The following is a 27,792-nucleotide window of genomic DNA, read 5'->3' on the forward strand; positions in this document are numbered from 1 at the left end:
ACAGGAGAGAGAGGGGGCGGATTCTGAGGCCATGGGAGGTGGCAAAGGCTTGAGGAGCCTAGGGCTCACCACCGTGCCAAGGAGCTGCACTCGTGCGGCTGCGGAGGTGGTGACAAAGGAAGGGACCAGCGCAGGGGGAGGGGCGGGGAGAGCGCGGCGGAAGCCAGAGAGCGCCTTGACCCTGCCCTCCGTCGGTCAGTGAGCGCGGGCCAGCGGGATGGAGCCTCAGCATCTGCGCCCCAGGTTTGGATCCCAGAGCACAGCCTGGGTGGAACCGGTGGGTACCATGCCAGCGCCCGCGCCCACCCCTCCCGCTTGTCCTTGCTCCCCGCCTCCCTCTCCCGGCCCAGGTTCCCTGCAGGAAGCGGTCCCGGATGAGGTCCCCAGCTGCTTCCCAGCCGGGACAGCGCTTCCTCCAGCGCCCTGGCTCCTCCTTGCTCGCCGCCCGAAGCGCCTTTGTCGGGTCGGCCTCTGGCGAGGGTCCTGAGAGGACCGTTTCCTCGCTTCATCCTTTTCTCAGCTTTGCACTTCATTCCCAAGAGTGGTCCGGGGGCCCGGGGAGTGGAGGTGACTAGGTTGCGCAGTCAGCGGGTGGCACGGGGAGGGGACGGGGCTCACCTCTTGACCTCGCGCTGGCAGTCACCTGGGCATGCAGGTTCCAGAGGAAAGCCGCCTGGGGAGGCCCGCGGCTGCCAGAAGCCCAGAGCCACGCCTCCGACTCCGGTGGCCTTGGCTGCCCTGAACTGTTCCGAGGGTCAAGGACCTGGCCCAGGATCCAGCCCCAGCTAACTTCGCTTTCGCCTGGATCTCAAAGCACACGCCACGCGCAGATGGAGTCACTTTTGGGGCTCAGAGTGTTGCCTGTGAGAAGATGAGAGTCGGGGTCTTTGGATTTATTCCCTAAAATCCATTAACTTATTTCTTGCACCTCAAACTGAACCTTCTGTTATCCATCCATCCCATCAGGGATTCCTCGCAGGAATCCCGCCCTGCGTAGACCCTTGTAATCTTGAGTGGGCAATGAATTTTGGCTCTGCATACCCTATCTATGTATTTCTTACTCCTTTTTGATTGACGTTGTGAACCATCTCAAAAGCCTGGTCCAAAATTTCTGGCTTCATTCATGCTGAGGTGCTGTTCTGATGACATTTTCCCAGGGACTTCCTGAGTCTGCTCATGTGCGCCCTCTGCCTGTTGAGAGCTTGTAGGTCAGGGGCCAGGCTTGCTTCTTTTCCTACCCTTAGACTTCCAGCCATTTTGCCAGGGTACAATTCACTGCCTCCTGCTTCTTGACCTTTCACGAGTGTCCTTCGACTTTGATCCATCTGCCACTGCGTTTGTTTTTGTGAGTTTGCACGTTAGGTAGCCCATCTGCTCGTGTTCTATTGCGATCATTATTAGGGAGTAAGGTGTTCTTGGTTAAACATACAATTCAGTCTTGACATTTTAGATCATTGGGAATGAAATCCAGCGACCTGTTTTGAACTTTACTATATAAAATCTTATCAGCTTCCACCACGTACAGCGGGAAGCTCCAAGTTATGTGTGGTGCTTTTTGGGTGCTGAATGCTAGGATTTCACCGCAGTTAGGAAATTAGAGAACCTCCGGCTTTCTTCTCCAAAGTGCTAAGAAACAGAGTGCTTTCTTATTCTCCTAGAAAATCTTCAGTACTCGTCTCGCCACATGAACGTTTAAAGCTAAAACCTTCACAGAGAAGCGAGATGGAGCAGGAGCAGTGGCTAATTGCTGAACTCTTCAAAACTTGGCGTATGTAGATGGCTAAGGCATTTTATTAGTTCAGCAGATATTCTTATCCAACACCTGTCGTGTTCTGAGATTGTTGGGCAAGCTGTTAACTCTCAGACAAGCATTGTCCCCAAGAACCTTACTTTATAGCTGAAGGTTGACATCTATCCAAGTATGTGTCATAAAAAGTTCTCACGAGGGATTTTATTCAGAACTTTGTGTAATGACTACAATATTTAAGGATTTTTCAAATGCTTTATATAACTACTTAAGAAAGTTGTGTTACCTAAACGACTAAAAGAGGAGTATATTCAAGAGAAAGCAAGAATGTAGTAGAGGAAACAGCTTTAAATGTTAAATTTTCTGGCATGGGGTGCAATGGGGTTGACGATTTAATCTAAATATGTTTTGAGGGAACACTGGGTCCATCGAATCCGTGGTGTTTATGTTTGGGACAGAGCATCACACTGTAGGACAGGCTGCTGTGGGATTTACTCGGAAGGCCAGGCAGGACTGAAACTGCATGCCCTGCTCTTGCTTCAGCAGAGTACAAGGCATCATCAAATTCCCCAAAATCAGAGTCTTTAACTTTGATTCAGGGATCTCAAGAATCTGAATGAAGTGAGTTCTGGTTTCCTTCAGAATGAATCGATATGACCGCCGTGCGGTAAGCTATACTTAGAACATTAATTGCTAGTCTATATATAATTTTTTTGAAAGTTTGATATATTTATTCACAAAAGCGATTCTGCTGCAGGGGCATGATCTTCTGTGAGGAAGTCAGCACTCCTGTTGATTCCCTTCCAGCCTCCTGATGAGATTCTCTTGGCTGAGGGTTCTCATGCATTCAGGTACTTAGCATGGTGTCTGATGTGGTCAGCGATGAAGGTTGCGATGAAGCAGTAGCTATGATCATAACCCTCTTGTAGCCTAAAAACAACAGGGATTTTCTTCTCTGTGCAGGCAGCTATGAAGTCATCAGGGAGTAACTGCCCATTTGAAAGAATCTCGTCATCTTTTCCTTGATCAATTAGGATGTCAATCTGGGAACCCGAATAGGACTTCACGAGACAGGTTGCATCGTATGCCTTCCATTTGCTTTCATCTGGTCCCAAATATCCACTAAAAGTTTTTTTGCCCCAAGGACAGAGCACAGGGTTGCAAATTGGAGCAAATGCTGACAGAGATCTGTATTTTCCAGGATTTTTCAAAGCACAAATCAGAGCTCCGTGGCCTCCCATGGAGTGACCAAAAATAGACATCCTCTGTGGGTCCACTGGGAAATTGGCATTTATGAGTTGTGGAAGCTCCTCTGTGACGTAAGAGCACATTCTGTAGTTAGCTTTCCAAGGATCTTCAGTGGCATTCACATAAAACCCAGCACCAATGCCGAAGTCCCAGCTGTCATCTTCTCCTTTAATATTGCAGCCACGAGGGCTGGTATCAGGGGCAATGACCACAAGGCCGGGCTCTGAGGCAGCTTGCTGATAGCCAGACTTTGATATGTAATTTTGTTCTGTGCAAGTTAAACCAGACAGCCAGTAAAGCGCTGGACACTTTCCACTCTCGGCCTGGGGTGGTAGGTAGACAGCAAATTTCATTTTACATTTCAGCTCAACACTGCTATGTTTGAAAACTTTCTGGAGCCCACCAAAGCACCTGTTGCTGGAAATCTGTTTGAGTGCCATTCTCCTCCTCGGTGAGGGGGAGGGGCCTATATATAATTTTAAGAAGCCACACTGTCTGTCTGTCTGTCTAACACAAACACACACACAGACACACACACAGACACACACACACAGATAGAGAGAGAGAGAGAGAGAGAGAGAGAGAGAGAGAGAGAGAGAGAGAGAGAGAGAGAGATCAGATCTAAACAGTAGAATCACAGCTTTCTTGACTGTGTGTGCTTAGAGACTCTCATTTTCAAGACCTGTGTGTGTCCCCTCCCCCCATTGCTTCCTAGTAGGTGGCACAGAACCAGCAGCTGGTACATGCTCTGGCAACCACAGCTAGAGCCCCAGCTCCATGCCTCTCCAATCAAGATACATTTATCCTCTGAGACAAAATAAATCCTTCCTCTCTTAAAACAAAATAACAGCAAAGAAAGCAAACCTGTTTTAACCGGGATTCCAGTTCTGAGTTGTTTTATTTTTTTAAACTTTCTTAAAATTTAAATATAGGCAATTTAATATTTTACCATACAAACTTGACTAAAAGGGATTACTGTGCTATTATGGCATATGGCAACATGCATGCAAGAATTTGGTCTCTCTCTCTCTGTCTCTCTGTCTCTCTGTCTCTCTCTGTCTCTCTCTCTCTCTGTCTCTCTCCTATGTATGATCTATTTTTCAGTGAACACAGTTTGAGTTTCAAGAAGATTGGATCTTGTAACAAAGGGTATATTTTAATGTTTGAAGCTATATGTGATCACATTGACTAACAGCACACATGTGGTCCAGGCTTCATAAGAGAATGACAGTAAAAGAGCCATTAGCTAGAATCCAAGTACCTTCTGCCCTGCTTTCTATTAGAGGTAGGGACCAAAGAAAATGTTGGGACACAAGTTGAAGTAGGAGAGAGAAAGGAGGTGATGGGAATGCCTGGCCTGGTTCTGCCTGCCTTTAATTTCAGCACTTGGGAGTACTCAGAGACAAGTAGATATCTGTGAGTTCAAGGCCCTGCAGGCTCTTCCTGGGTGTGCTTCCAAGCATCAGTACTTGAGGCAGGTGTTCCTTCTGCATCCATATTCATCCTAATCTGAGTTTTCAGCAGTATTTTATTTCACATTTAGATGAATAGGGGAATTTTGAGAAAGAAATGAAACATTCCTGGGTAAATTTTTGAAAATAAACAATCAGTTCCCCATGGGGGAATTAGTAATGAGTTTCCAACCAATCTAATGGAGGTCTTTGGAAGGAGGAGGTACTGAAAGGATTCCCTTCAGTGTTAGGAGTGGCTCCTGGAAAGTGCAGCATGAATTGTGAGGAGAGATAGTTAGCATGGTTGCAGTGTCAGCTCCCCATGACATCAGCAGTTCCTTCCCTAGACATTCTTTTGTATCCTGGAGAGGCCTGGCATGGTTTGAGATGTCACCTGTGTTGTGGCAACACCAACTGCACTTGGACCACTTTATGCACTGCCTTTCCTAATCATCCATAGATATGTTGGCTAGAGGAAGGATGCTACTTAGGAGAAAGAATGGACACAAGTGAGAGGAAGAAAGATGACCCTGGACCCTCAGGCTAAAGCATCAAGAAATAAATGGTCCTTGAAAATGCGCCACCATAAGTATTGGTCAGAAGATGGGAAAATTCCTGAAGGAGACCACAGTCTGTTTCTGGGTCTTCAGGAATTGGGACTCAGTAGTTAGTCTCTCTGGGAAGCTTCTGGCCTTCCCTGCTTGTCATGGATCCTGAATTTGTCAATGATTACAGGACATTAGTTTGTCCCAGGTCAATGAAGTTTTAAGGCTAAAGCTGTTGTCCTGGGAGTTTCAGGCTTCTGCTCTTACAGGGGAAATGGGTTTGAATGGGACAAAAGTGAAAGCAGCAGCAGGCAGAGGACTGTGAGTGAGATGTCAGCACCTCAGGGCTGGGCATCACTGTCCTTTACCCCAGGGACTCCATTAGGTGAACTGTCTGTCCAGCTCTCCTAAGAAGGAAAGAAATTGGCTTCCCAGGGAAGACCTTTCATTTCTCAGATGTCACAGAAGAATGTCTCTGAACAGTGTTCCCTAAAAGTTGCCCATATAGGTAGCAGGTGTGGGTATCAGTTTGTTCTCTAGTCTATCCACTGGACTGTCAAAATAGTGAGCCAGAGTAGAGACTGGTGCTTTCTTGCCAACTCTGGGCACACTGGGCTCTCATGCAGCTGACTTGGTGAGTCTGGGAACGAGTTGTGCTCTTGCACTGTTTTCCATCCATAGTATTGTTTCTAGAGTGACCTGACAGGAGATATGGGCATCTCCACACCATCTTGGTGCTTGTGGGCTATGGTATTTTTGTGATGGTTTCTATACCACAGTCTTATGGGCAGTACTGCTTAATTAAATCATACGTAGCTATGAATAAGCCTGAGGATCCTGTCCTTGGTCACATGATGCATGTGCTAATGAAGCAAAAGAGGTCTGACTGGGTCACATGCATTCCTGTTTTGTCAGATGTCTGTATAGGACTCAGTGTTCTGTCAATGCTCTGTTCCTTGACAGTATGCATATTCACTTGTGTTCATCTACCCATAGGGGCTGCTGGTGTACCACCATTATCCCCAACACTCCTGTTCAGAAGATGGGTGAGGAAAGTGGAAAGTCTAATCAGTCAGCCGATGACCAGTGGGAAAAATGAGCTACAAGATCACCTGATCTTCATCAGTGAGAAAGCTTTGCACAAGAGGTATTTTTCATTCTGTCAAACATCATGGTCAATTTCTTGGGTCTATGGTATGGCCTACAATTTATTCTTATTAAATTTTATGGTACTGGGAGACTGTAACTCCAGGGTGTCACTGTGCCCAACCTTTTCTCCCTAAACATTCTCACAGGCTGAACTTGAAGTCAGAGCAGGAGTGAGCTGCGGATATAGGCTATTCAATTTCTTTTATATGAAACTGAAATCCTACCACTCAGGGATTGAAGAGGATGTGATGTCTCAGCATGTGTTAATAGAGGCACTGACATGTGACGGTTTGAGTGAGATATTAGTTGCTGTGAGGTTTTGATTGATTGTTTGCTTGCTTGAGTTCTTTGTTTGTTTGTTTGCAAAGCTTTGTAATTGTCTGGCAGGTGTTGCTTGCTGAAGCTTGCTATATCACCAGGAAAGCTTGGTCCCATTTGGTCCATCCTGATACATGATGGAAGGTCTTGGGCTCATTAATACTCTTCTCAGATTTTGGGCCTTATAAACAGAATGTCCTCTGCATTTCCTCTGGATTCTATTTCAATTGTACTTTCTCATTCTCCCTGCAAACACACCCTGATTCTGTGTGCATGCATGTGTGTGTGTGTATGTGCGACTCTCTCTATATTCTGGTCATAAGGGTATGTGCTAGGACCTGAGGAATTGCCTGCCTTACAGTCTGCTGACAATGCCAATGCTTAGGACTGGAAACCATACTTCAAGCAACAATGCACTTGCATTATGTGTTCAACTTGATGAAATATTTGAGTTCTGTGGTGAATTCACTATGACCTCCTTATGCTGGTTCATTCTCCCAGAAATGTAGATTATTTAGCTTGGCCAAATTCATAGGACAAGGCCAAGGATCAAGAGTCCCTGGTTTGAAAAAAAAAAAAAAAAAGGAGAAATGTCCTCACAGTTTCTGGTATACCCACACCCGTGCCATAAACTACTGAGAGTTTAGAGACCTAGTCTGTCCTTCCAGGCCTATGCGTGAGCTCAAAGAACCAGAACTCTAACCACCTCGATACCCAGCCTGTGGAGACATATGGACAAAAGAGCAAGATTAATAAGCTTAGATGATCCTAGTACATAGAGGTAGAAGGTAACATAGTGTGAGCTTGGATAGTTCAGAATCCATCCTGGATTCAGGTGACCCTTGAAGCCTGTGTTCTTGGGGCTCTTTGCTTTTGGGGCCAGGCCCAACCACAGATCAAATCCTTACTATGAAAAATTGAAAGTGGAGACTAAGCAGGTAATGTTGGACCTGCAGAGCTTACAGAATGTGTACACTGAGGCCTCAGAGACATTTGAAGGCCTGGCAAAGAGAAAGGCTGCTATAGGTAACTGTCTGTCTTGCTTGGGAGCACATGAGCTGTAGAATTGCCATCTCTGCATTTGATCCTGCACAGGAGACTCTCCAGCTCTGGTTCTAGCTTTCCGCCACTTCACACAGGAGCCTTTAGATTTGCTGTTGTAAACCTGTGGGTTGAAACACTTGGTGGGGTGAGTGTGAAAGGACCCTTTCACAGAGGTTGTGTATCAGACAATCCTTTATCTCAGATACTTCTATTATGGCTTATAACAGTACAAAAATTATAGTAACCAAGTAGCAATGAAAATAATCTTATGTTTGGGAAGTAACTGCATTAAATCATCCACAGCATTTGGTAGATAGAGAAACTCTGCTCTAGACAGAACTATTTGAATCATGTGAGGTCTTCTTGACCCCTGGGGCTGAGTCAGGGTCTGTAGAGAGCTAGTTACCAGCAGACCCATGTATAGCAAGTATTCCCCTTGTTTCTTTTTTTCCAATTCATAGTGCCTTTGCCCATTCCTTCGTGATGTTTCTCCATTAGGATGAACAGATAGGGACAACTGTAGTCCACTTCTTGTTTTTAGGAAACATGGATCCCTCTTGGTGTTGCGACTTTTGGAAGTAGCATGAGTGTTTCTGGAATTTGTGTTCTGTAGTTTTTTTCTTCTGAGAGCAGCTCACCTGGATGTCCTGGGTTCTTATCTAGGTCTTCCTGAGAAACAGGGTCTGGTGGGGTTGATGGTGTTTCTTTATAAGTTAATAGGAAAAGGAGAGCAGGGGATTTCTATGCAAACGGTGTTTGCAGAAACCTGCACAGCCACCTTCTGATGGAACTGAATCAGCTGAAGAAGGTAGACATGCTGAGGAGGCACAGGAATAAGAAAGTGCTGGAAGATGAGGCACTGGTGCAGCAGTACTTATGGGACTTAAAGGGGCCCAATAAGGACCAACAGGAAGAGACCATTGACTTCCAGAGTCAGGAACAGCAGGTAGAGACAGGCAGCTTTGTCAGGCTAATGGTTAGCTCCATCTGCCCTTCTAACTTCAAGACCAGCTCATCCACCTACCTGTGCTTTCATCCATCATCTTACTCATCCACACTCCAATCCAAGTACCTACCTCATGACAGCCATTGTTCAGGTCTATGTCCAAGCACAAATATTTCTGGGGAATGAGCTTCTTGTGAGAAAGTGGATTATCAGCAAGCAAATCCACCTCTGCTTAATGCTGCAGCCCAAAGATGAGTACAGTTCAATAATACACCACACACCTACAGGGTTCAGTGCACAGAGCTTTAAGTGAGTCAAGTCAGAGCTTGTGGCTTATTTGCTTGGCATCAGTCCTATAAGTTCAAATGTGAGAAGCAGCTGCAAGGGTGGGGGCAATCCCTTTGCAAATGCCAAATGAGCAGTTCTTGACATCATCCTTTTTGGGGTGATATGTGGCATTTCTCATCTTTGCTGTCTACATTTCAAGACAATCTTTTTAATCTGTCCAGGACAGACTCACACTGACAGAACTCTGACTAGCAGAGTGTTAGCAATGTTTTTTGTGAATGAGGCTGGAATACTCTCCTTTTCTGTAGATTACATTCTCCTGTTGACTGGATGACTATGGATGTGGGTAGGGATTCTGACAAGCTAGGGACATGGTGTCAGAGATTTAAGATTGCAAGAGGAAATTTTATGCAACCACTTCAGCATAGTCTGGCCAAGCAAAGCATGCTCACCATAGCAATTGTATCTTCCACCTTTTGTTTAGCATAGTGTAAGATACCGCTCAAATTGCTGGTATGCTATAACTAAACAAATGTGTTCTTGCAGCACGAGGTGCTTTTTTTTTGGTATTTTGCTCTCATTTACATACTCTGTGTGTGGTGGATAGGCTGCGGATATGTGTGTTTTTGTGTGTGTGTATATTTTCTTTTTTGTATAGTATAGGCATGTGGTATTTTTTTCATGCACTTTTTCATGCATTTTCTTCATTTTCTAGAAGATCTCATTGGGTTTCATTTTCAGCCTCTGTCTTGAAATACTGTTTGCTCTTTCCCCCAGAAGCTGGCTGCTTTGCTTGCCTGGCTGATCATCAACCACTGGTATCCTTTGTAAACACTTGCATTTTTATTCCAGTGTGTGCATGCTTTTGGATACCCCTCCACTAAGAACACATACTCTAATTATCAGGAACAGGATAGTCTGGAGCAAAGGCTATAGTACTGCTGAGCAGAAGGACCTGGTCATGCAGAAGAAGAACAAGCAATAAAAAAAAATCTGGTCTTGCTTGGTTGTCTCTCAGATGAAGTAGGAACAAAGCCTGGGAGGATCCTGTGGAGTGACTTTTGTGGGCTTCTTTCTGCTCATGGACAACCTGATGGTCACAGCCAGAAACAGAACACATCAGAGTTTATATGGATCTAGTCTTCAGGACCTTCTGTCCAGGAAACAATATGTTTGATACTCAGTGAGTGTCTTCCTCCCTTCCAAACTCTCTGATATGTTATGAGCTTTCTGTTTTTGAACACACAGAGATGCTCCTGCTTCAAACTTTTAAGTGATGGAATTTAAAGGAGTGCATAACCATGGTTGGAAGAAACTACACTTTTATTGAGAAATACTGCCTGTAGACCTGAGATTGCCACCCTTGAACCCGGGTCTCTGCAGTTTCTGCCTATTTCTAGTGAATAGTGTTCTCTGGATAGAGAAGATTTAGGAGGTAGCTGGATGAACCCAGGCAGAGCCTCTGCTGCAGGGATGCCTAGAGCACTTCAGAGGAGTGTTCTGTAACAGAGTCCCATAAGAGCCAGCATACAGCATCCAGAGCTAGTCCTAAGTCTAACACATCATAATGAAAGTCATTTTTAAACAAACAGGATCACTTTCCCTCCCAGGTCCTTCCCTCCTTCCCTAACATGGTAGGAGGCAGTTGGTGTGGGGAGAGGGAAACCTGATCTGGTATTGGTAGAGGGAAAATGACTGAAGTCCTGATGTCTGGCAGAAAGAATGTAAACAGGCAACCTCAGGAAACTGGACCCCCAGAATGCACCAGAGGCAGTGTCTTTTGCTTTGCAATTTTGTGAGGTCCCATTTGTTGATTCTCGATCTTACAGCACAAGCCATTGCTGTTCTATTCAGGAACTTTTTCCTTGTGCCCATATCTTTGAGGCTTTCCCCACTTTCTCCTCTATAAGTTTCAGTGTCTCTGGTTTTATGTGGAGTTCTTTGATCCACTTAGACTTGAGCTTTGTTTAAGGAGATAAGAATGGATCAATTTGCATTCTTCTACATAACTGCCAGTTGTGGCAGCACCATTTGGTGAAAATGCTGTCTTTTTCCCACTGGATGGTTTTAGCTCCCTTGTCAAAGATCAAGTGACCATAGGTGTATGGATTCATTACTGGGTCTTCAATTCTTTTCCATTGATCTACCTGTCTGTCGCTGTACCAGTACCATGCAGTTTTTAGCACAATTGCTCTGTATTACAGCTTGAGATCAGGCATGGTGATTCCCCCAGAGGTTCTTTTATTGTTGAGAATAGTTTTTGCTATCTTAGGTTTTTTTATTATTCCAGATGAATTTGCAAATTGCATTTTCTAACTCAGTGAAGAATTGATTTGGAAGTTTGAATCTGTAGATTGCTTTTGTCAGGATAGCCATTTTGTCTATATTAATCCTGCCAACCCACGAGCATGGGGGATCTTTGCATCTTCTGTGGTCTTCTTCAATTTCTTTCTTCACAGACTTGAAGTTCTTATCATACAGATCTTTCACTTCCTTAGTTAGAGTCACGCCAAGGTATTTTATATTGCTTGTGACTCTTGTGAATGGTGTTGTTTCCCTAATTTCTTTCTCAGCCCGTTTATCCTGTGTGTAGAGAAAGGGCATTCATTTGTTTGAGTTAATTTTATATCCAGCTACTGCACTGGAGCTGTTTATCAGGATTAAGAGTTCTCTGGTAGAATTTTTAGGGTCACTTATACATACTATCATATCATCTGCAAATAGTGATAGTTTGTCTTCTTACTTTCCAATTTGTATCCCCTCAATCTTCCTTTGTTGTCGACTTCAAGAACTATATTGAATAGGTAGGGAGAAAGTGGGCATCCTTGTCTAGTCCCTGATTTTAGTGAGATTGCTTCCAGCTTCTCTCCATTTAGTTTGATGGTGGTTTTCTGTAGATTGCTTTTGTCATGTTTAGGTATGGGCCTTGATTTCCTGATCTTTCCAAGACTTTTATCATGAATGGGTATTGGATTTTGTCAAATGCTTTCTCAGCATCTAATGAGATAATCATGCGTTTTTTTTTCTTTGATTTTGTTTATATTGTGAATAACGCTGATGGAATTATATATATTAAACCATCCCTGCATGCCTGGGATCCAGCCTACTTGGTCATGATGGATGATTGTCTTGATGTGTTCTTGGATTCGGTTTGTGAGGATTTTATTACGTATTTTTCCATCCATGGTCATAAGGGAAATTCTCTGAAGTTCTCTTTCTTTCTCGGATCTTTGTGTGGTTTAGGTATCAGAGTAATTGTGGCTTCATAGAAAGAATTGGGTAGAGTACCTTCTGTTTCTATTTTATGGAATAGTTTGAGGAGAGTTGGAATCAGGTCTTCTTTGAAGGTCTGCTAGAACTCTGCACTAAACCCCTCATGTCTGGACTTTTTGGGGCTGGGAGACTATTGATGACTGCTTCTATTTCGTTTTGGAAATGAGAGTGTTTATAGCGTTAATCTGATTCTGATTTAACTTTGGTACCTGGTATCTGTCTAGGAAGTTGTCTATTTCATACAGGTTTTCAGTTTTCCTGAGTATAGCTTTTTGTAGTAGGATCTGATGATGTTTTGGATTTCCTCAGGTTCTGTTGTTATGTTATAAAGAACTCAAGTAGATAACCTTCATAAGAGCTAAGAACACAATCTAAAAATGGGGTAGAGAACTAAATACAACATTCACAACAACGCATCTTGAATGGCTGAGAAGCACTGAAGAAGTGTGCAAAGTCCTTTGTTTTCAGGTAAATGAATACCAAAATGACCCTGAGGTGGTGTCCAGCGTTATACTTTCCAGTGAAGAATGCTAAGATCAAAAAAACTCATGTGAAAGCATATGTTGGTGAGAATTTGAAGAAAGAGAAACATTCTTCCATTTCTGGTGGGACTGCAAAGTGCTATGGCAACTCTGGAAATCAATATAGAGTTCCTCAGAAATTTTCAGATAGATCTACCTGAGAGCCAAGGACCAACCTTACTGGTGCATGGCCTGCTACTTTCAGTTTTCACTTGATGGCTTGTTACTCAGATTTTCTTATTGGGCTATGACTTTGCTCTTGTCTTTCTGATTCTCAAGCAGTTCTCTGTTCTTACACATTGTTTTGAGGTACCTCTAGCCACTGGGACTTATTTATACCTTCAAATCCCTCTGAATTGGGGGACTTCTAATACTTGGAGAAGCTGAGTGACAAAAGCGAAGTATGTTGAGCCCTTTGGTGTCCAGTGCACACGAATCTATGGGAGTTTTGATATGATAATATAATATATAATATAAAATATACTCTCAAGAATAATTAATAAAACCAGTGCTTCTTACGGACCATCCGGACGAAGTACCAAGTTCAAGGACAGTTCTGCAAGAACTGCTCAAAGCCAGCCAAGTGGAGCAAGAAGAAAGCCAAGCAGAAGTCATTCATTCCCAGCACCCTCAGCACCTTTCTCCAGGACAGGGTCACTCAGCTTTGGTAGAAGAAGAGATGACCTGAGATAGCTGCCCCATATTCCCTCAGAAAAGAAGCAGCCAGCAATATTGGCAAAAGAATATGGGTGTCAGGGGGTAGAAAGCAGAGTGTAAAGTGAATAAATAAAAAGATATTAATACAAAAATATGTAATTATTTAAAAAAATTGGACAGAATGTATTGTTCTAGTAACTCTAGTGTGTATACACAGGCAATCACTTTAACACCCAGAGAGAATAGATGTGGTAAAATAGGGTGCCTTTGGTATTGACATAAACTATGTACATAGCAAAGATAAATAAAAAAGAAAGATGTTTGTCCCAAAGATCCATTATTCTCCTCAAGTCTAAGTGTTTGTGCTCACTTTTACCAGAACTCTGGAAACCTCTGTTAATCCAGGTCTCAGGGCTCATCCAAAGTACAGTCCTGAACTGTCTGTGGCCAAGTGTTCCTGTGTTGTTGGCTGATCTCTGCCTCAGGCTTCAGAGGCACTGGAAGGGGCAGTCTTGGCCTTCAGGTGGCAGCCATTCCAGGTCCTCTACCATACCAGATAGCGAGTCTTCCACAGATGCCTGACATCTCAAAAATAGAAGCTGGGGTATTCCAAAGATTGGGATGCCACTCTACAGTCATGATGAGTTGGTTACATGAGACCATACTAGTTAACTAATGTCTGTATGACTGTTTTCCTTATTTGAAAGTGAGTAATGACATCATCTGAGGAGTGGTTGCTAAGAATAAAATCACTGATTAACATGAATGATAGGACTGTACAGAGCATGGGCTTAATTTTCTTGGTCCAGTGCAAATAGCTGGGAGAGTTCAAAACAAAACCAATAGAAACAACAGGAATACTAACAAAAACAATTGTTTAAAACCCTTTTGAGTGCTGAGATTACTGGCATGTACCAACTCTGGCAATTTTTTTTTGTTTTTATAATAAACAACCAAACATACAAACAAACAAACATCCCTATTCCAATTCCAGCAGTTTGCATCAGAGAGAGCTGTGTGACACTGCATGCTGCTTCCTTTCCTCAGATAGCTCAGGTCCTCAGTCCTATACCAGGTCAGCTGGACCTAAGACAGTGTAGTTGACCTTCTTGCTGTCACGGCATGATTCTACAACAATCCTTTTCTTGGTAAAATTGAGCCTGTATAGAGTAAGCCCCATGTTGTTGGAACCAGGACCCTTTAGGCCAGCAAACACACAAGCCACCCTTAGTGAAAGAGGAAAGGAAAAAATCATATTGGAAAAAAATATGTGCCCTAATTGTAAGAAAAAGCCCTCATCTTTGCAGCCATCACCTATCTCCCCGTGATTTTTGAGCTGTGCATATTGATATTGTGTGGATCAAGAAGGTAGTGAAATTCAGATGTTTTCTGAAAGAAGATATACATGATTTTTCACTCTTAAATCTGTGAGGTTGGGGGGTATTATAGCACAGGTTCAGGAAAGCCAGCATAAGAACAGAGAAGCCAGAGATGATAATGCCAAAGGGACAGCATCCTGACCTAATAGACACATTAAAATTGAGGTTTCATCTCAACTCAGGTCATTGCACTCCCAGCCCTACCTTCTGAGTATTATATTTGCTGTGAGTACAGTATGATGTTACAACCAGCAACACCCTCATTTCTCAACTTAGCAATTCAGGAAGACAGATATTGGAGAAGTAATTGCTATGAGGCTACAATGCAGTAATGTACAGTCCAGGATAACCATTACTCTCTGATGCCCACTTAAATTGTCTAGTTGTATTTGAGAACGGGAGCATGTGCAGGATAAAGTTTTGAAGAAGGGACAGCAAGTTTACCATTTATATTTGCCCTGTAGATGATTCCGTATTTTCAAAAGAATAGGGAATTTTCTTTCTAAAAGATAGGGTTGTAAACCAGAGATTTTGTAAAACTCATGGATATATATATACATATATATGAAAAAAATGCCCCGTATCAAGGAATACACCGTTAGAAAATATTGTCCATATTTTGTACAATTAAACCTATAGGAGAAAGATATTTGCCTCTGTGAGACAGGAAAACCCTGGGAAATTGGAGTGTATGTCACATGAATTGACACAGCTGGTATATTTATTGTTGTGAAACATCTACCTAATCCACAATTCCTAGAGATTTGGGTGCTAACAAAATCTCTTAAGCATGTCAGTCCTAACCAACATTCCCCCTCAAAAGCACATGACGTCTAATAAAGCAGTTAGAATTCTCCTACTTTGGAAGGAGAGGTTGCCAAAGGGGATCCCACGGGTCCATGAGAGGCTCCAGGAGAGGCACCCCAGAAAAGGACCAAGTTGGGGAGAACTAGTTAGCAGGTAGATCAAGGCAGTTGCTAGTGACATCATCAGTAATGCCTTCCTTGGAGAATCTCTTGTATCTAGGAGAGAACTAGAATCTTCTGTGTTGTCACCTGTGTTGTGGTGACAGCAACTGCCTGTGGTTCATCCCTTCGGTTTGCTCTGGGTTCACCAGCAGGAATGTTTTCCTGGCTGCTCAGGCTATTTCAGAAAGAGAATGGCGATGAAGGAGAGACCAGACCAACAGAGAAGGAAGAGGGAATCCTTTCTCATGAAAAAGGAAGAAGGAAATGGTTATGGAGAAGGCACAGTGAGTCCTGGGCAGAGTTGGGGAAATTCCTGGTAGAGGTAGGCTTGAGCTGGGCCTTCCAGGAGTAGGTCTTACAAGCTGAAGCCTTGGACTTTGTCAATGTCAAAGAGTCAAGAATTTCTGATGATTAGTTTGACAGAGCCAGGAATTGACAAACCTGCAGCTACTTTTCTGGGAGCTATTTAATTTCATTTTGAGTGGCAAAAAATGCCAGGAGTGGGCACTATGAGAATAACAGTGTGTCCTTTCATGGAAGGGAGTTGAAGCACTTCATCTTCCAGATTACTGTAGGTAACTTGAGTCTCTGATGAAAAGAACAGAGAAGGATGCTCCCCTGGTCATGTCATGTGGTGAGGACTCAGACACTTTGGATTTGAAGACACACGATTAATTAGTGCTTGATAGTGCTAAGCAGCACCAGCAGGAATGTTTTCCCGGCTTCTCAGGCTATGTCAGAAAGAGAATGGCGATGAAGGAGAGACCAGACCAACAGAGAAGGAAGTGGGAATACTTTCTCATGAAAAAGGAAGAAGGAAATCATTCTGGAGAAGGCACAGTGAGTCCTGGGCAGAGTTGGGGATCTTCCTGGTAAAGTTAGGCTTGAGCTGGGCCGTCCAGGAGTAGGTCTCACAAGCTGAAGCCTTGGACTTTGTCAATGTCAGAAAAAGAGTCAAGAATTTCTGATGATTAGTATGACAGAGCCAGGAATTGACAAACCTGCAGCTACTTTTCTGGGAGCTATTTAATTTCATTTTGAGTGGCAAAAAATGTCAGGAGTGGGCACTATGAGAATAACAGTGTGTCCTTTCATGGAAGGGAGTTGAAGCACTTCATCTTCCAGATTAATTATGGCTGGATAGTGCTAAGCACTATGAACTTCAGGATTTCCCTGTATCCCATCTGATATGACCTGACAATGTTTCCCATATCTTTATGTCTGAGGCAGCTTATACATTTCAAGGCAACAGGGCCTGTAACAGGAAGTGTGGCATATTTCTGACAATGGTGGTTAGGAAGAGGAACATAGCTTAGCAAACCAGCTGGAAGATAGCTTTTCTGCTCTTTTAAGGATTCACCCCGTCTTTATCTTTTCTATCCCTCCATCTTCTTCTTGGGACTCAGAACGGTCTCCCCTGCCCCTGGGCCATCAAGTATGCAAATTCATTTGTGTTTATCTATCTGCAGGATCTGCTAGAAATACTTCAACCCAAAAGTCCAAAATCACTAAGCAGAAATCAAATATAAATGAACTAGAAGAATTGAATTTGGATATGAGGAAGATCAGTAATGACATGGAGGAAATGTGTGGAATCCTGGACCTTTACATGTATGAGGATTTGAACTACAGGTAGGAATTATGCCCAGTACCCTGTTGACTGTATTGTGCCATCTGTTAACCCAATTTCCTTCCATGAATGGAGTGTGTCATCTCCCATCATTCAATTAAGTAGCCCTGAAAGGTGTTTAATTGTTGGATAAACAAGGTGCTGTGTGTTGATTATCATCTTCTTTTGTACTTGACCTTGGGGTTTTTGCATTCTGATTGTTGCTGTAAACAGCTAAAAGGACCTGCTCACACTTACTGTCTCTCAGTGTGTGAATGCAATTCCTGCAGGCTTCAAGGCTTTACTCTGATATTGTTCATTATATTCTGAGAGATGGCACCTCTCTGGATTTATTTGGCATTCTAATTGTGTCTGTGTGTGAACATAGTAGTGTGTGTTTTGTTCAGGATGAAGTACCAAGTTCAAGGACAGTTCTGCAAGAACTGCTCAAAGACAGCCAAGTGGAACAACAAGAAAGCCAAGCAGAAGTCATTCATTCCCAGCACCCTCAGCACCTTTCTCCAGGACAGGGTCACTCAGCTTTGGTAGAAGAAGGGATGACCTGAGATAGCTGCCACATATTCCCTCAGAAAAGAAGCAGCCAGCAATATTGGGGAAAGAATATAGGTGTCAGGGGGCAGAAAGCAGAGTGTAAAGTGAATAAATAAAAAGATATCAATAAAAAATATTTAATTATTTAAAAAAATTGGACAGAATGTATTGTTCTAGTAACTCTAGTGTGTATACACAGGCAATAACTTTAACACCCAGAGAGAATAGATGTTGTAAAGTAGCGTGCCTTTGGTATTGACATAAACTAGGAACATAGCAAAGATAAATAAAAAAGAAAGATGTTTGTCCCATAGATCCATTATTCTCCTCAAGTCTAAGTGTTTGTGCTCACTTTTACCAGAACTCTGGAAACCTCTGTTAATCCAGGTCTCAGGGCTCATCCAAAGTACGGTCCTGAACTGGCTGTGGCCAAGTGTTCCTGTGTTGTTGGCTGACCTCTGCCTCAGGCTTCAGAGGAACTGGAGGGGCAGTGTTGGCCTTCAGGTGGCAGCCATTCCAGGTCCCCTACCATACCAGATAGCGAGTCTTCCACAGATGCCTGACATCTCAAAAATAGAAGCTTGGGTATTCCAAAGATTGGGATGCCACTCTACAGTCATGATGAGTTGATTACGTGAGACCATACAAGTTAACTAATGTCTGTATGACTGTTCTCTTTATTTGAAAGTGAGTAATGAGATCATCTCAGGAGTGGTTGCTAAGAATAAAATCACTGATTAACATAAATGATAGGACTGTACAGAGCATGGGCTTAATATTCTGGGTCCAGTGCAAATAGCTGGGAGAGTTCAAAACAAAACCAATAAAAGCAACAGGAATACAAACAACAACAATTGTTTAAAACCCTTTTGAGTGCTGAGATTACTGGCATGTACCAACTCTGGCTAACTTTTTTTTGTTTTTATAATTAACAACCAAACATACAAACAAACAAACATCCCTATTCCAATTCCAGCAGTTTGCATCAGAGAGAGCTGTGTGACACTGCATGCTGCTTCCTTTCCTCAGATAGCTCAGGTCGTCAGTCCTATACCAGGTCAGCTGGACCTAAGACAGTATAGTTGAACTACTTGCTGTCACGACATGATTCTACAACAATCCTTTTCTTGATAAAATTGAGCCTCTATAGAGTAAGCCCCATGTTGTTGGAACCAGGACCCTTTAGGCCAGCAAACACACAAGCCACCCTTAGTGAAAGAGAAAAGGAAAAATCACATTGGAAAAAAATATGCGCCCTAATTGTAAGAAAAAGCACTCATCTTTGAAGCCATCACCTATCTCCCCCTGATTTTTGAGCTCTGCATATTGATATTGTGTGGCTCAAGAAGGTAGTGAAATTCAGATGTTTTCTGAAAGAAGATATACATGATTTTTCACTCTTAAATCTGTGAGGTTAGGGGGCACAGGTTCAGCAAAGCCAGCATAAGAACACAAAAGCCAGAGATGATAATGCCAAAGGGACAGCATCCTGACCTTATAGACACATTAAAATTGAGGTTTCATCTCAATTCAGGTCATTGCACTCCCAGCCCTACCTTCTGAGTATTATATTTGCTGTGAGTACAGTATGACGTTACAACCTGCAACACCCTCATTTCTCAACTTAGCAATTCTGGAAGACAGATATTGGAGAAGTAATTGCTATGAGGCTACAATGCAGTAATGTACAGTCCAGGATGACCACTACTCTCTGTTGCCCACTTAAATTGTCTGGTTGTATTTGAGAATGGGAGCATGTGCAGGATAATGTTTTGAAGAAGGGACAGCAAGTTAACCATTTATATTTGCCCTGTAGATGATTCCGTATGTTCAAAAGAGTAGGGAGTTTTCTTTGTAAAAGATAGGGTTGTAAACCAGAGATTTTGTGAAACTCATGTATATATACATATATATATATATGAAAAAATGCCCTCTGTCAAGGAATACACCGTTAGAAAATATGGTCCATGTTTTGTACAATTAAACCTATAGGAGAAAGATATTTGCCTCTGTGAGACAGGAAAACCCTGGGAAATTGGAGTGTATGTCACATGAATTGACACAGCTGGTATATTTACTGTTGTGAAACATCTACTACATCCACAGTCCCTAGAGATTTGGGTGCTAACAAAATCTCTTAAGCATGTCAGAGTCCTAACCAACGTTCCCCCTCAAAAGCACATGACATCTAATGAAGCAGTAGAATTCTCCAGCTTTGGAAGGAGAAGTTGCCAAAGGGGATCCCACGGGTCCAAGAGAGGCTCCAGGAGAGGCTCCCCAGAAAAGGACCAAGCTGGGCAGAACTAGTTAACAGGTAGGTCATGGCAGTTGCTAGTGACATCATCAGTAATGCCTTCCTTGGAGAATCTCTTGTATCTAGGATAGAACTAGAATCTTCTGTGTTGTCACCTGTGTTGTGGTGACAGCAACTGCCTGTGGTTCATCCCTTCTGTTTGCTCTGGGTTCACCAGCAGGAATGTTTTCCTGGCTGCTCAGGCTATTTCAGAAAGAGAATGGCGATGAAGGAGAGACCAGACCAACAGAGAAGGAAGAGGGAATCCTTTCTCATGAAAAAGGAAGAAGGAAATGGTTATGGAGAAGGCACAGTGAGTCCTGGGCAGAGTTGGGGAACTTCCTGGTAGAGGTAGGCTTGAGCTGGGCCTTCCAGGAGTAGGTCTTACAAGCTGAAGCCTTGGACTTTGTCAATGTCAGAAAAAGAGTCAAGAATTTCTGATGATTAGTTTGACAGAGCCAGGAATTGACAAACCTGCAGCTACTTTTCTGGGAGCTATTTAATTTCATTTTGAGTGGCAAAAAATGTCAGGAGTGGGCACTATGAGAATAACAGTGTGTCCTTTCATGGAAGGGAGTTGAAGCACTTCATCTTCCAGATTACTGTAGGTAACTTGAGTCTCTGATGAAAAGAACAGAGAAGGATGCTCCCCTGGTCATGTCATGTGGTGAGGACTCAGACACATTGGATTTGAAGACACACGATTAATTAGTGCTTGATAGTGCTAAGCACTATGAACTTCAGGATTTCCCTGCGTCCCATCTGATATGACCTGACAATGTTCCCCATATCTTTATGTCTGAGGCAGCTTATACATTTCAAGGCAACCGGGCCTGTAACAGGGAGTGTGGCATATGTCTGACTATGGTGGTTAGGAAGAGGAACATAGCTTAGCAAACCAGCTGGAAGATAGCTTTTCTGCTCTTTTAGGAATTCACTGTCTTTATCTTTTCTCTCCCTCCATCTTCTTCTTGGGACTCAGAATGGTCTCCCCTGCCCCTGGGCCATCAAGTATGCAAATTCTTTTGTGTTTACCTATCTGCAGGGTCTGCTAGAAATACTTCAACCCAAAATTCCAAAATGACCAAGAAGAGATCAAAAATAAATGAACTAGAAGAACTGAAATTGGATATGAGGAAGATCAGCAATGACATGGAGGAAATGTGTGGAATCCTGAACCTTTACATGTATGAGGATTTGAACTACAGGTAGGAATTATGCCCAGTACCCTGTTGACTGTATTGTGCCATCTGTTAACCCAATTTCCTTCCATGAATGGAGTGCGTCATCTCCCATCATTCAATTAAGTAGCCCTGACAGGTGTTTAATTGTTGGATAAACAAGGTGCTGTGTGTTTATTATCATCTTCTTTTGTACTTGACCTTGGGGTTTTTGCATTCTGATTGTTGCTGTGAACAGCTAGAATGTCCTGCTCACACTTACTGTCTCTCAGTGTGTGAATGCAATGCCTGCAGGCTTCAAGGCTTTACTCTGATATTGTTCATTATATTCTGAGAGATGGCACCTGTCTGGATTTATTTGGCATTCTAATTGTGTCTGTGTGTGTGAACATAGTTGCGTGTGTTTTGTTCAGGACTGGGGCTCTGGGACCTTTGATGGGGTCTGAGGAATTGTGTGATGCACAGTTTGCAGGTCCTGTTAGTGTTGAGTCCATAGAGGTCCAAAGTGATCACCAGGGAAGTTTGCTCCTGGTGTTTCCTTGTTGTCACACAGGAATCTCCTGGAGGAGATGTGATAAAGCCTTTCTCCTGTAAATACTAGTTGTGTCCTCTGGGAATTCACATAACAACAGAAACCAAGAAATGAGAATCCCTGCCTTAAAAATAAGAGGAAAGACATTACAGATATCTACTGGACCCTTGCCTGTGGCACAGTGTAGTGTAAAATTGTCATAGAAGTACTCTATTCCTACATGCTTGCCCGGGAAGCCCTTGAAGGTCAGCTAGCTCCATTTGGTCTCCTGGCTCTGCTGTCCTCTGCCCAGGATAGTAAGTTTAATTAGCACCTAGGGGACCCAGTTTGAATGAGCCAGGATGTGGCATGCACTTGGCTTGGGTAGTACATGATATAGCCTGTTTGCACATGATTATTGATTCCTTAATTCAGCATATTATTTGCTTCTTGGGCCATGCCACAGGATGAACACTGAATTCAACATCATTAAATCACAACATGAGAAGACAATGTTGGATATGAATAAAATGATCCAGTCCATAATTGGTTCCATGCAGTACTCCAAGGAACTGATAGAAGATAACTATTCCTACAGGTGAGTCAGTGACACAAATGAGACCCCCAGAACTAGGCAGGGAATGCTTCTGTCCTTTTAGGACTTTGAACAAAAGCAAGGGTTCTGGTTTTATGCTATCTGTTTTTATCCAGGAACCCTGCCCTGAGGCAAGGGTCTTGGATTTGTATCTCTTGGACACAGGTGTCCTAAGTGTGAAGAGTGTCCAAGACCCTCCAATCTTTATTCTTCCAAATTCAAGATCCTCTACATAGAAAACTTTTCCACCACGCTGGGAATATCCAGGAACCCTGAACCTCTGGGTTTCTGACCACAGATTAAAAGATCTAGGATTCCCAACAAAAATGTAAAGATTGCACACCTGTTTGGTCGTCTCACCTCTCTCAGAGGGGCTAAGCCCTCTCCCTGCTGAAGGTTTTATGGTGCCACAGACCTATAATCAACCATGAGGAACATTTCCTCTTCTGTCATGTATATGGTGTACTCTTGGTGTCAGGGTTTTTAGAAGTTTGTTGAGTCCTGTGGAATATGGCTGGTATCTTGATATGACCTGCCTCTGTTTGGTGCTGCTATGTAACTGTGGACTCTTCTGGGGGCTGTCTGGGAATCAGGGCCCTTGCAGGGATCATAGGACTTGTAGGAGTGGCAAGCCAATGGAATCTGGCTGGGAATCACCAATTTTTCTTTGTGGATCAGCATTAAGGAGGACCACCTCCTCCGTGAGTGCACTCAACTCAACGAAAACGTAAGGATATTACTGAATGAGAACAGAAGGCTGCTGGTGGAGCAGGCTGGCCATAAGTGTCCTGTGGGGAAGAAAAGAGGTTCTGTGAGGAGGCCAGCAAGAACATCTGTGTCCCAAGTGCCAAGGAACAGCAGGTAGGATGATGTGTATCAGAGGCAGATTGCCCTCATGTCTAAACATAAACATAGACAATCAAATGTAATAGTCCACCAACTTCTCCAGGCACTCACCTATGTCTCCTCCAAGTGTTTGTTTATGTTATCATCTACAGGGCTCTCTGTGGAGGTAGCCTGGTTCAAGAAACTGCATGTTTGGCATGCAAATGTTCCTGCTCTGCTATAATCACTAAGGGAGATAGGTTGATTAGACATCACAACACTATATGCCTTAAGTTTGAAGGATGCTGTGTTGGAGCCCTTCTTGAGAATAGCAAGAGCTTTGAGGGAAGAAGTAAAGGCCTGTAGCTCATTTGCTTTACAGGGAACTTGTGAGATTCTAGGTAGGAAATAGTTTGCAGGGATGACAGCCTAGTTTAATTGACAAATAAGTGGATTTCATTACTGTCTTTTGGCGGCTTTTCTATTCCCCCCTTTTCTGCTCTATCTCAAAATGGTCTCTTCAGGCTTTATATATCTTGGTTCACACTGAGAGAGCCTGAGTAGCAGCTTGTCAGTTTAATTTTTCTTTGAGTTCTGTTGAAGTGGTCATTCCTGGGCCTTAGATTCTGGAGTTGGCTGGATGACCAGAGATGATAGAAAGGCTTCACACAGGCTCAGGTTTGGTGTGTGATTTCTGAGGCTTCATGAAAAAATTTCTTAATATATGCCCCCAAATTGGACCATTGTTAGATGTTTCCCTCCCCCCTCCCCCCAGACAGGGTTTCTCTGTTCACACTGGCTCTCCTGGAACTCACTCTGTATATCCTGCTGGCCTCAAACTCAGAAATCTGCCTGCCTCTGCCTCCCAATTGCTGGGATTAAAGGAGTGTGCCACTATGACCCCGCTTCTCTCGTGCTTTTTATTCCTCTAAAATTATCGCAGAGTCCTTGGGTCTCCCTTGAAATATTACCTCTGCAAAGTCTGAATTATCTTGGTCCTGAACCATAACAGATACCTCATTGTTTTCTGCTCAGTTATGATTTCATGTGAATAAGTCTGTGTGTGCTTGTGTGTGTGTCTGTGACTGTGTGTCTGTGTGTTTCTTTTTGTGTATGCATGGTTTTTCCGACCTGTGTCTCTATCAGCCTCAGTGGGGGCTGAGAGAAATGAGGACCTTCAGACAGTTCTGGTTGTATAAAACTGGTTATGTCTGTTAGAAGCCATGTTCAGAAAGTGGAAAAGAAGTCCACTTTGACCCAGTGCTTCCAGAACAAGGAGGAGTTATCCACAGAGTCTAGGGTGCTCAGGGTTGTAGTGGTCCTCAGAGCATCCCTGAAGGAGAAGCTATCCTGATGTCCATCTGCTGAAGGATGAAAAGGCCCTGTGTGGTACAGCCCTTCCATGAACTCAGTGTGAGATAATCCATGCAAGCTTTTGTCCTTCAACTAGTCAGCCTTATCCTACTCAAAATAGCCCTGACACAGTCACATTCTGGGGAGAAAACGTTTCTTTTGGATCCTGGTTGTAGACAGTTCCTATTACTTTGGGCTCATGCCTTTGGACACCAAGTCAGTTAGGTGATGGAAAAGGGAGATCCTATTGGAAGAAATTGTTTACTTTAGGACAAGTCTGAAACAGGGAACAAGAACAAGAGCCTGGTCCACCACCAACATGTGAGCCTAGGCTGGGAAACAAACCTATTCTACACAGCCTTGGGAACTTGCTGAGCCAGATTGGATAATAGGACAAGAACCCTGATTCCCAGACCGGTTTATGAGTGGAAAGCATATCACTGACTGCGCTGCCTATATGCTATGCCCACTAAGTACCTTTCCCATTCAAGATTTGTTTTTTTTATTCCTGCAAAGTATCCTGGGAGATTTTTATATTTGTATTAACCACGAAACTAAAAAGGTCACTGCAAAACAATATGCTTGTATTGCATAAACACAAATATTATGTGTGTTTGAGAGTGTGCCCTGCAATAGTCATAGATGTACAGGGGTGTTGTTCTGTTTCTTCATGACCATCACTTTTAAGGTTCATTGCCCAGCCTTGGGAATATTTTTATTTAGCACACTCTTGCAGATTCTAGGAACCATGAATTACCCATGGGTATTGTGTTGTATGGTGTCTCTGGTTATTTGCAGATAGAAGATTGACAAGAGGAACCCTGTGAGGTTCCTGACTGGAGAAATAATCATAGCCTTCACTTCAGTTCAGGGCATGCTCCCACCCCATAAGGAATCCACATGGTTTCTAGGTAGCACACATCTCTCTTGAACTCACATTCAAACATTGCTACAATGTTATTACTCAATATAATGTACCCGCACAACTGGGGAAATGTGGTGTTTTTTAGAACTCCAGTATAATGTGTAGTTGACAGTTCAGTTTCTAGCAGGTTTTTTTTCCATTTTTTATTAGGTATTTAGCTCATTTACATTTCCAATGCTATACCAAAAGTCCCCCATATCCACCCACCCCCACTCCCCTGCCCACCCACTCCCCCTTTTTGGCCCTGGTGTTCCCCTGTACTGGGGCATATAAAGTTTGCAAGTCCAATGGGCCTCTCTTTCCAGTGATGGCCAACTAGGCCATCTTTTGATATATATGCAGCTAGAGTCAAGAGCTCCGGGGTACTGGTTAGTTCATAATGTTGTTCCACGTATAGGGTTGCAGATCCCTTTAGCTCCTTGGCTACTTTCTCTAGCTCCTCCATTAGGAGCCCTATGATCCATCCATTAGCTGACTGTGAGCATCCACTTCTGTGTTTGCTAGGCCCCGGCATAGTCTCACAAGAGACAGCTACATCTGGGTCCTTTCAATAAAATCTTGCTAGTGTATGCAATGGTGTCAGCGTTTGGATGCTGATTATGGGGTGGATCCCTGGATATGGCAGTCTCTACATGGTCCATCCTTTCATCTCAGCTCCAAACTTTGTCTCTGTAACTCCTTCCATGGGTGTTTTGTTCCCAAATCTAAGGAGGGGCATAGTGTTCACACTTCAGTCTTCATTCTTCTTGAGTTTCATGTGTTTAGGACACATGCTCCACTATGTTCATAGCAGCCTTATTTATAATAGCCAGAAGCTGGAAAGAACCTAGATGCCCCTCAACAGAGGAATGAATAAAGAAAATGTGGTACATCTACACAATGGAGTACTACTCAGCTATTAAAAAGAATAAATTTATGAAATTCCTAGCCAAATGGATGGACCTGGAGGGCATCATCCTGAGTGAGGTAACACATTCACAAAGAAACTCACACAATATGTACTCACTGATAAGTGGATATTAGGCCCAAACCTAGGATACCCAAGATATAAAATATAATTTGCTAAACACATGAAATTCTAGCGGTTTTTAATAGGTGAGAAACAATTCCAAGCTCAGGTGCTCTATGGCACTTGGGATGCACGTTATGATCTTAGCTGATAGGACATGTTGGTTTGTCCAGCTGAATAGAGCTGTTCTGGGAGAGACAGCTCAATTGACAAATGCTTAACCGGCCTTTGTTTCTTTCTTCCCTACATGTGAAATAGTCCAGCAGAAAGCAGAACATGGCACAGACCAGGACATGATCTCCCTCAAAGAGAAGTGCTGGAGGAAGAGCACTGAGTGTGCACAGGAAATACACCACTGTTGCCTCTCATCCCTAATAACCATGGCTGTAATGGGCTGTATGCTCCTCTTTTATTTTGTTTCTTTGGTATGAACAGGCCTTAATTTCATCTAGCCTCTGGCCCAGGAAGAGTGCACATTTAAAGGGACTCAGAGAAATGCTGAGACACATCAAGAGCTGCTGGGCATCCAGGAAGATTCTGAGAGTTTATATTTATCTTTTCCTGATGGGTCATCATCAATAATTACATGGAGATCAGTCAACAAAATTGTAAAACCTTGGATCCAAGTCTACAACATGTGTTCTGCTTTGACTTGGGAGGCCATATCCTTCAGACCCACACTCCAAAAGGAGAGTGTTGCTTAAATTTCTCCTGCAAAGTTTGTTACCTCCAGGAACTACTTTTCTACTAAGTTGCGAAGGACAGCCACAGGCTGTAAGTCTGTGCTACAAAATGAGCAGACTAAGAATTTTGCTTTGCACAATTTTTGTGGTTTGATTTTGGTTTGAGTTTTGATTAGTTTAGTTATATGTTTTTTCTTGTTTTCATTCAAAGTTTTGTTATTTATTGGTTATTTATTGTTCTTTTAATTAATTTGATATTTTGATAAGGTTATACACAGTACATATTGACTGTCAGCTTTCAGTTACAATTGAGTACATTGCATTTTTTCTTATGACTAACACAGTGATCTCCAACTCTTCACTCTAAGAGCCTTGTTATTTCAGTTGTGATCATGAAATCCCACAGATATCAGACCCAGATGGATCTCTGCACTCTTCATGGGACTTGGGCTCCATAGTTTCTTCTGAGCCGGACTTAACTACAAAGTCCTTCATACATTCAGTATGGAGAGTTTGTCCAACTGTCTGGATAGGAACTTAATGATGGAAAACTTACCCATGCTGCATCGTTGCTGTCAAATATTTAGCTACTGTGAAAATCCTGTGGATGATGGTGTTGAACGCATTAATGGCAAATACATCAGTATTTCTGTAATAGCTCTCATTAAATCAAAGCATAGTCTAAGGGAATAAAAAGCTGTCAGAAAACACAGCAGTGTATG

At 43.1% G+C, this 27,792-nt stretch overlaps 1 protein-coding gene and 1 pseudogene across 1 annotated transcript; one reads left to right on the forward strand and one right to left on the reverse strand.

Moving 5' to 3' along the window:
• Positions 1 to 222: 222 nt before the first annotated feature.
• Positions 223 to 27,778, forward strand: Gm2897 (predicted gene 2897). The gene is made up of 7 exons (NM_001177715.2): positions 223 to 277; positions 5,988 to 6,138; positions 17,004 to 17,166; positions 21,034 to 21,196; positions 22,147 to 22,278; positions 22,954 to 23,136; positions 26,646 to 27,778. Exons 4-7 carry the CDS (start codon positions 21,069 to 21,071, stop codon positions 26,719 to 26,721), a joined length of 519 nt encoding a protein of 172 aa, NP_001171186.1. The 5' UTR covers positions 223 to 277; positions 5,988 to 6,138; positions 17,004 to 17,166; positions 21,034 to 21,068; the 3' UTR covers positions 26,722 to 27,778.
• On the reverse strand, positions 2,571 to 3,476 carry Esd-ps (annotated as a pseudogene).
• Positions 27,779 to 27,792: the final 14 nt, after the last annotated feature.

The sequence above is a fragment of the Mus musculus genome, chromosome 14 (genome assembly GCF_000001635.26).
Source record: "Mus musculus strain C57BL/6J chromosome 14, GRCm38.p6 C57BL/6J".
In the NCBI taxonomy this organism is placed as follows: domain Eukaryota; kingdom Metazoa; phylum Chordata; class Mammalia; order Rodentia; family Muridae; genus Mus; species Mus musculus.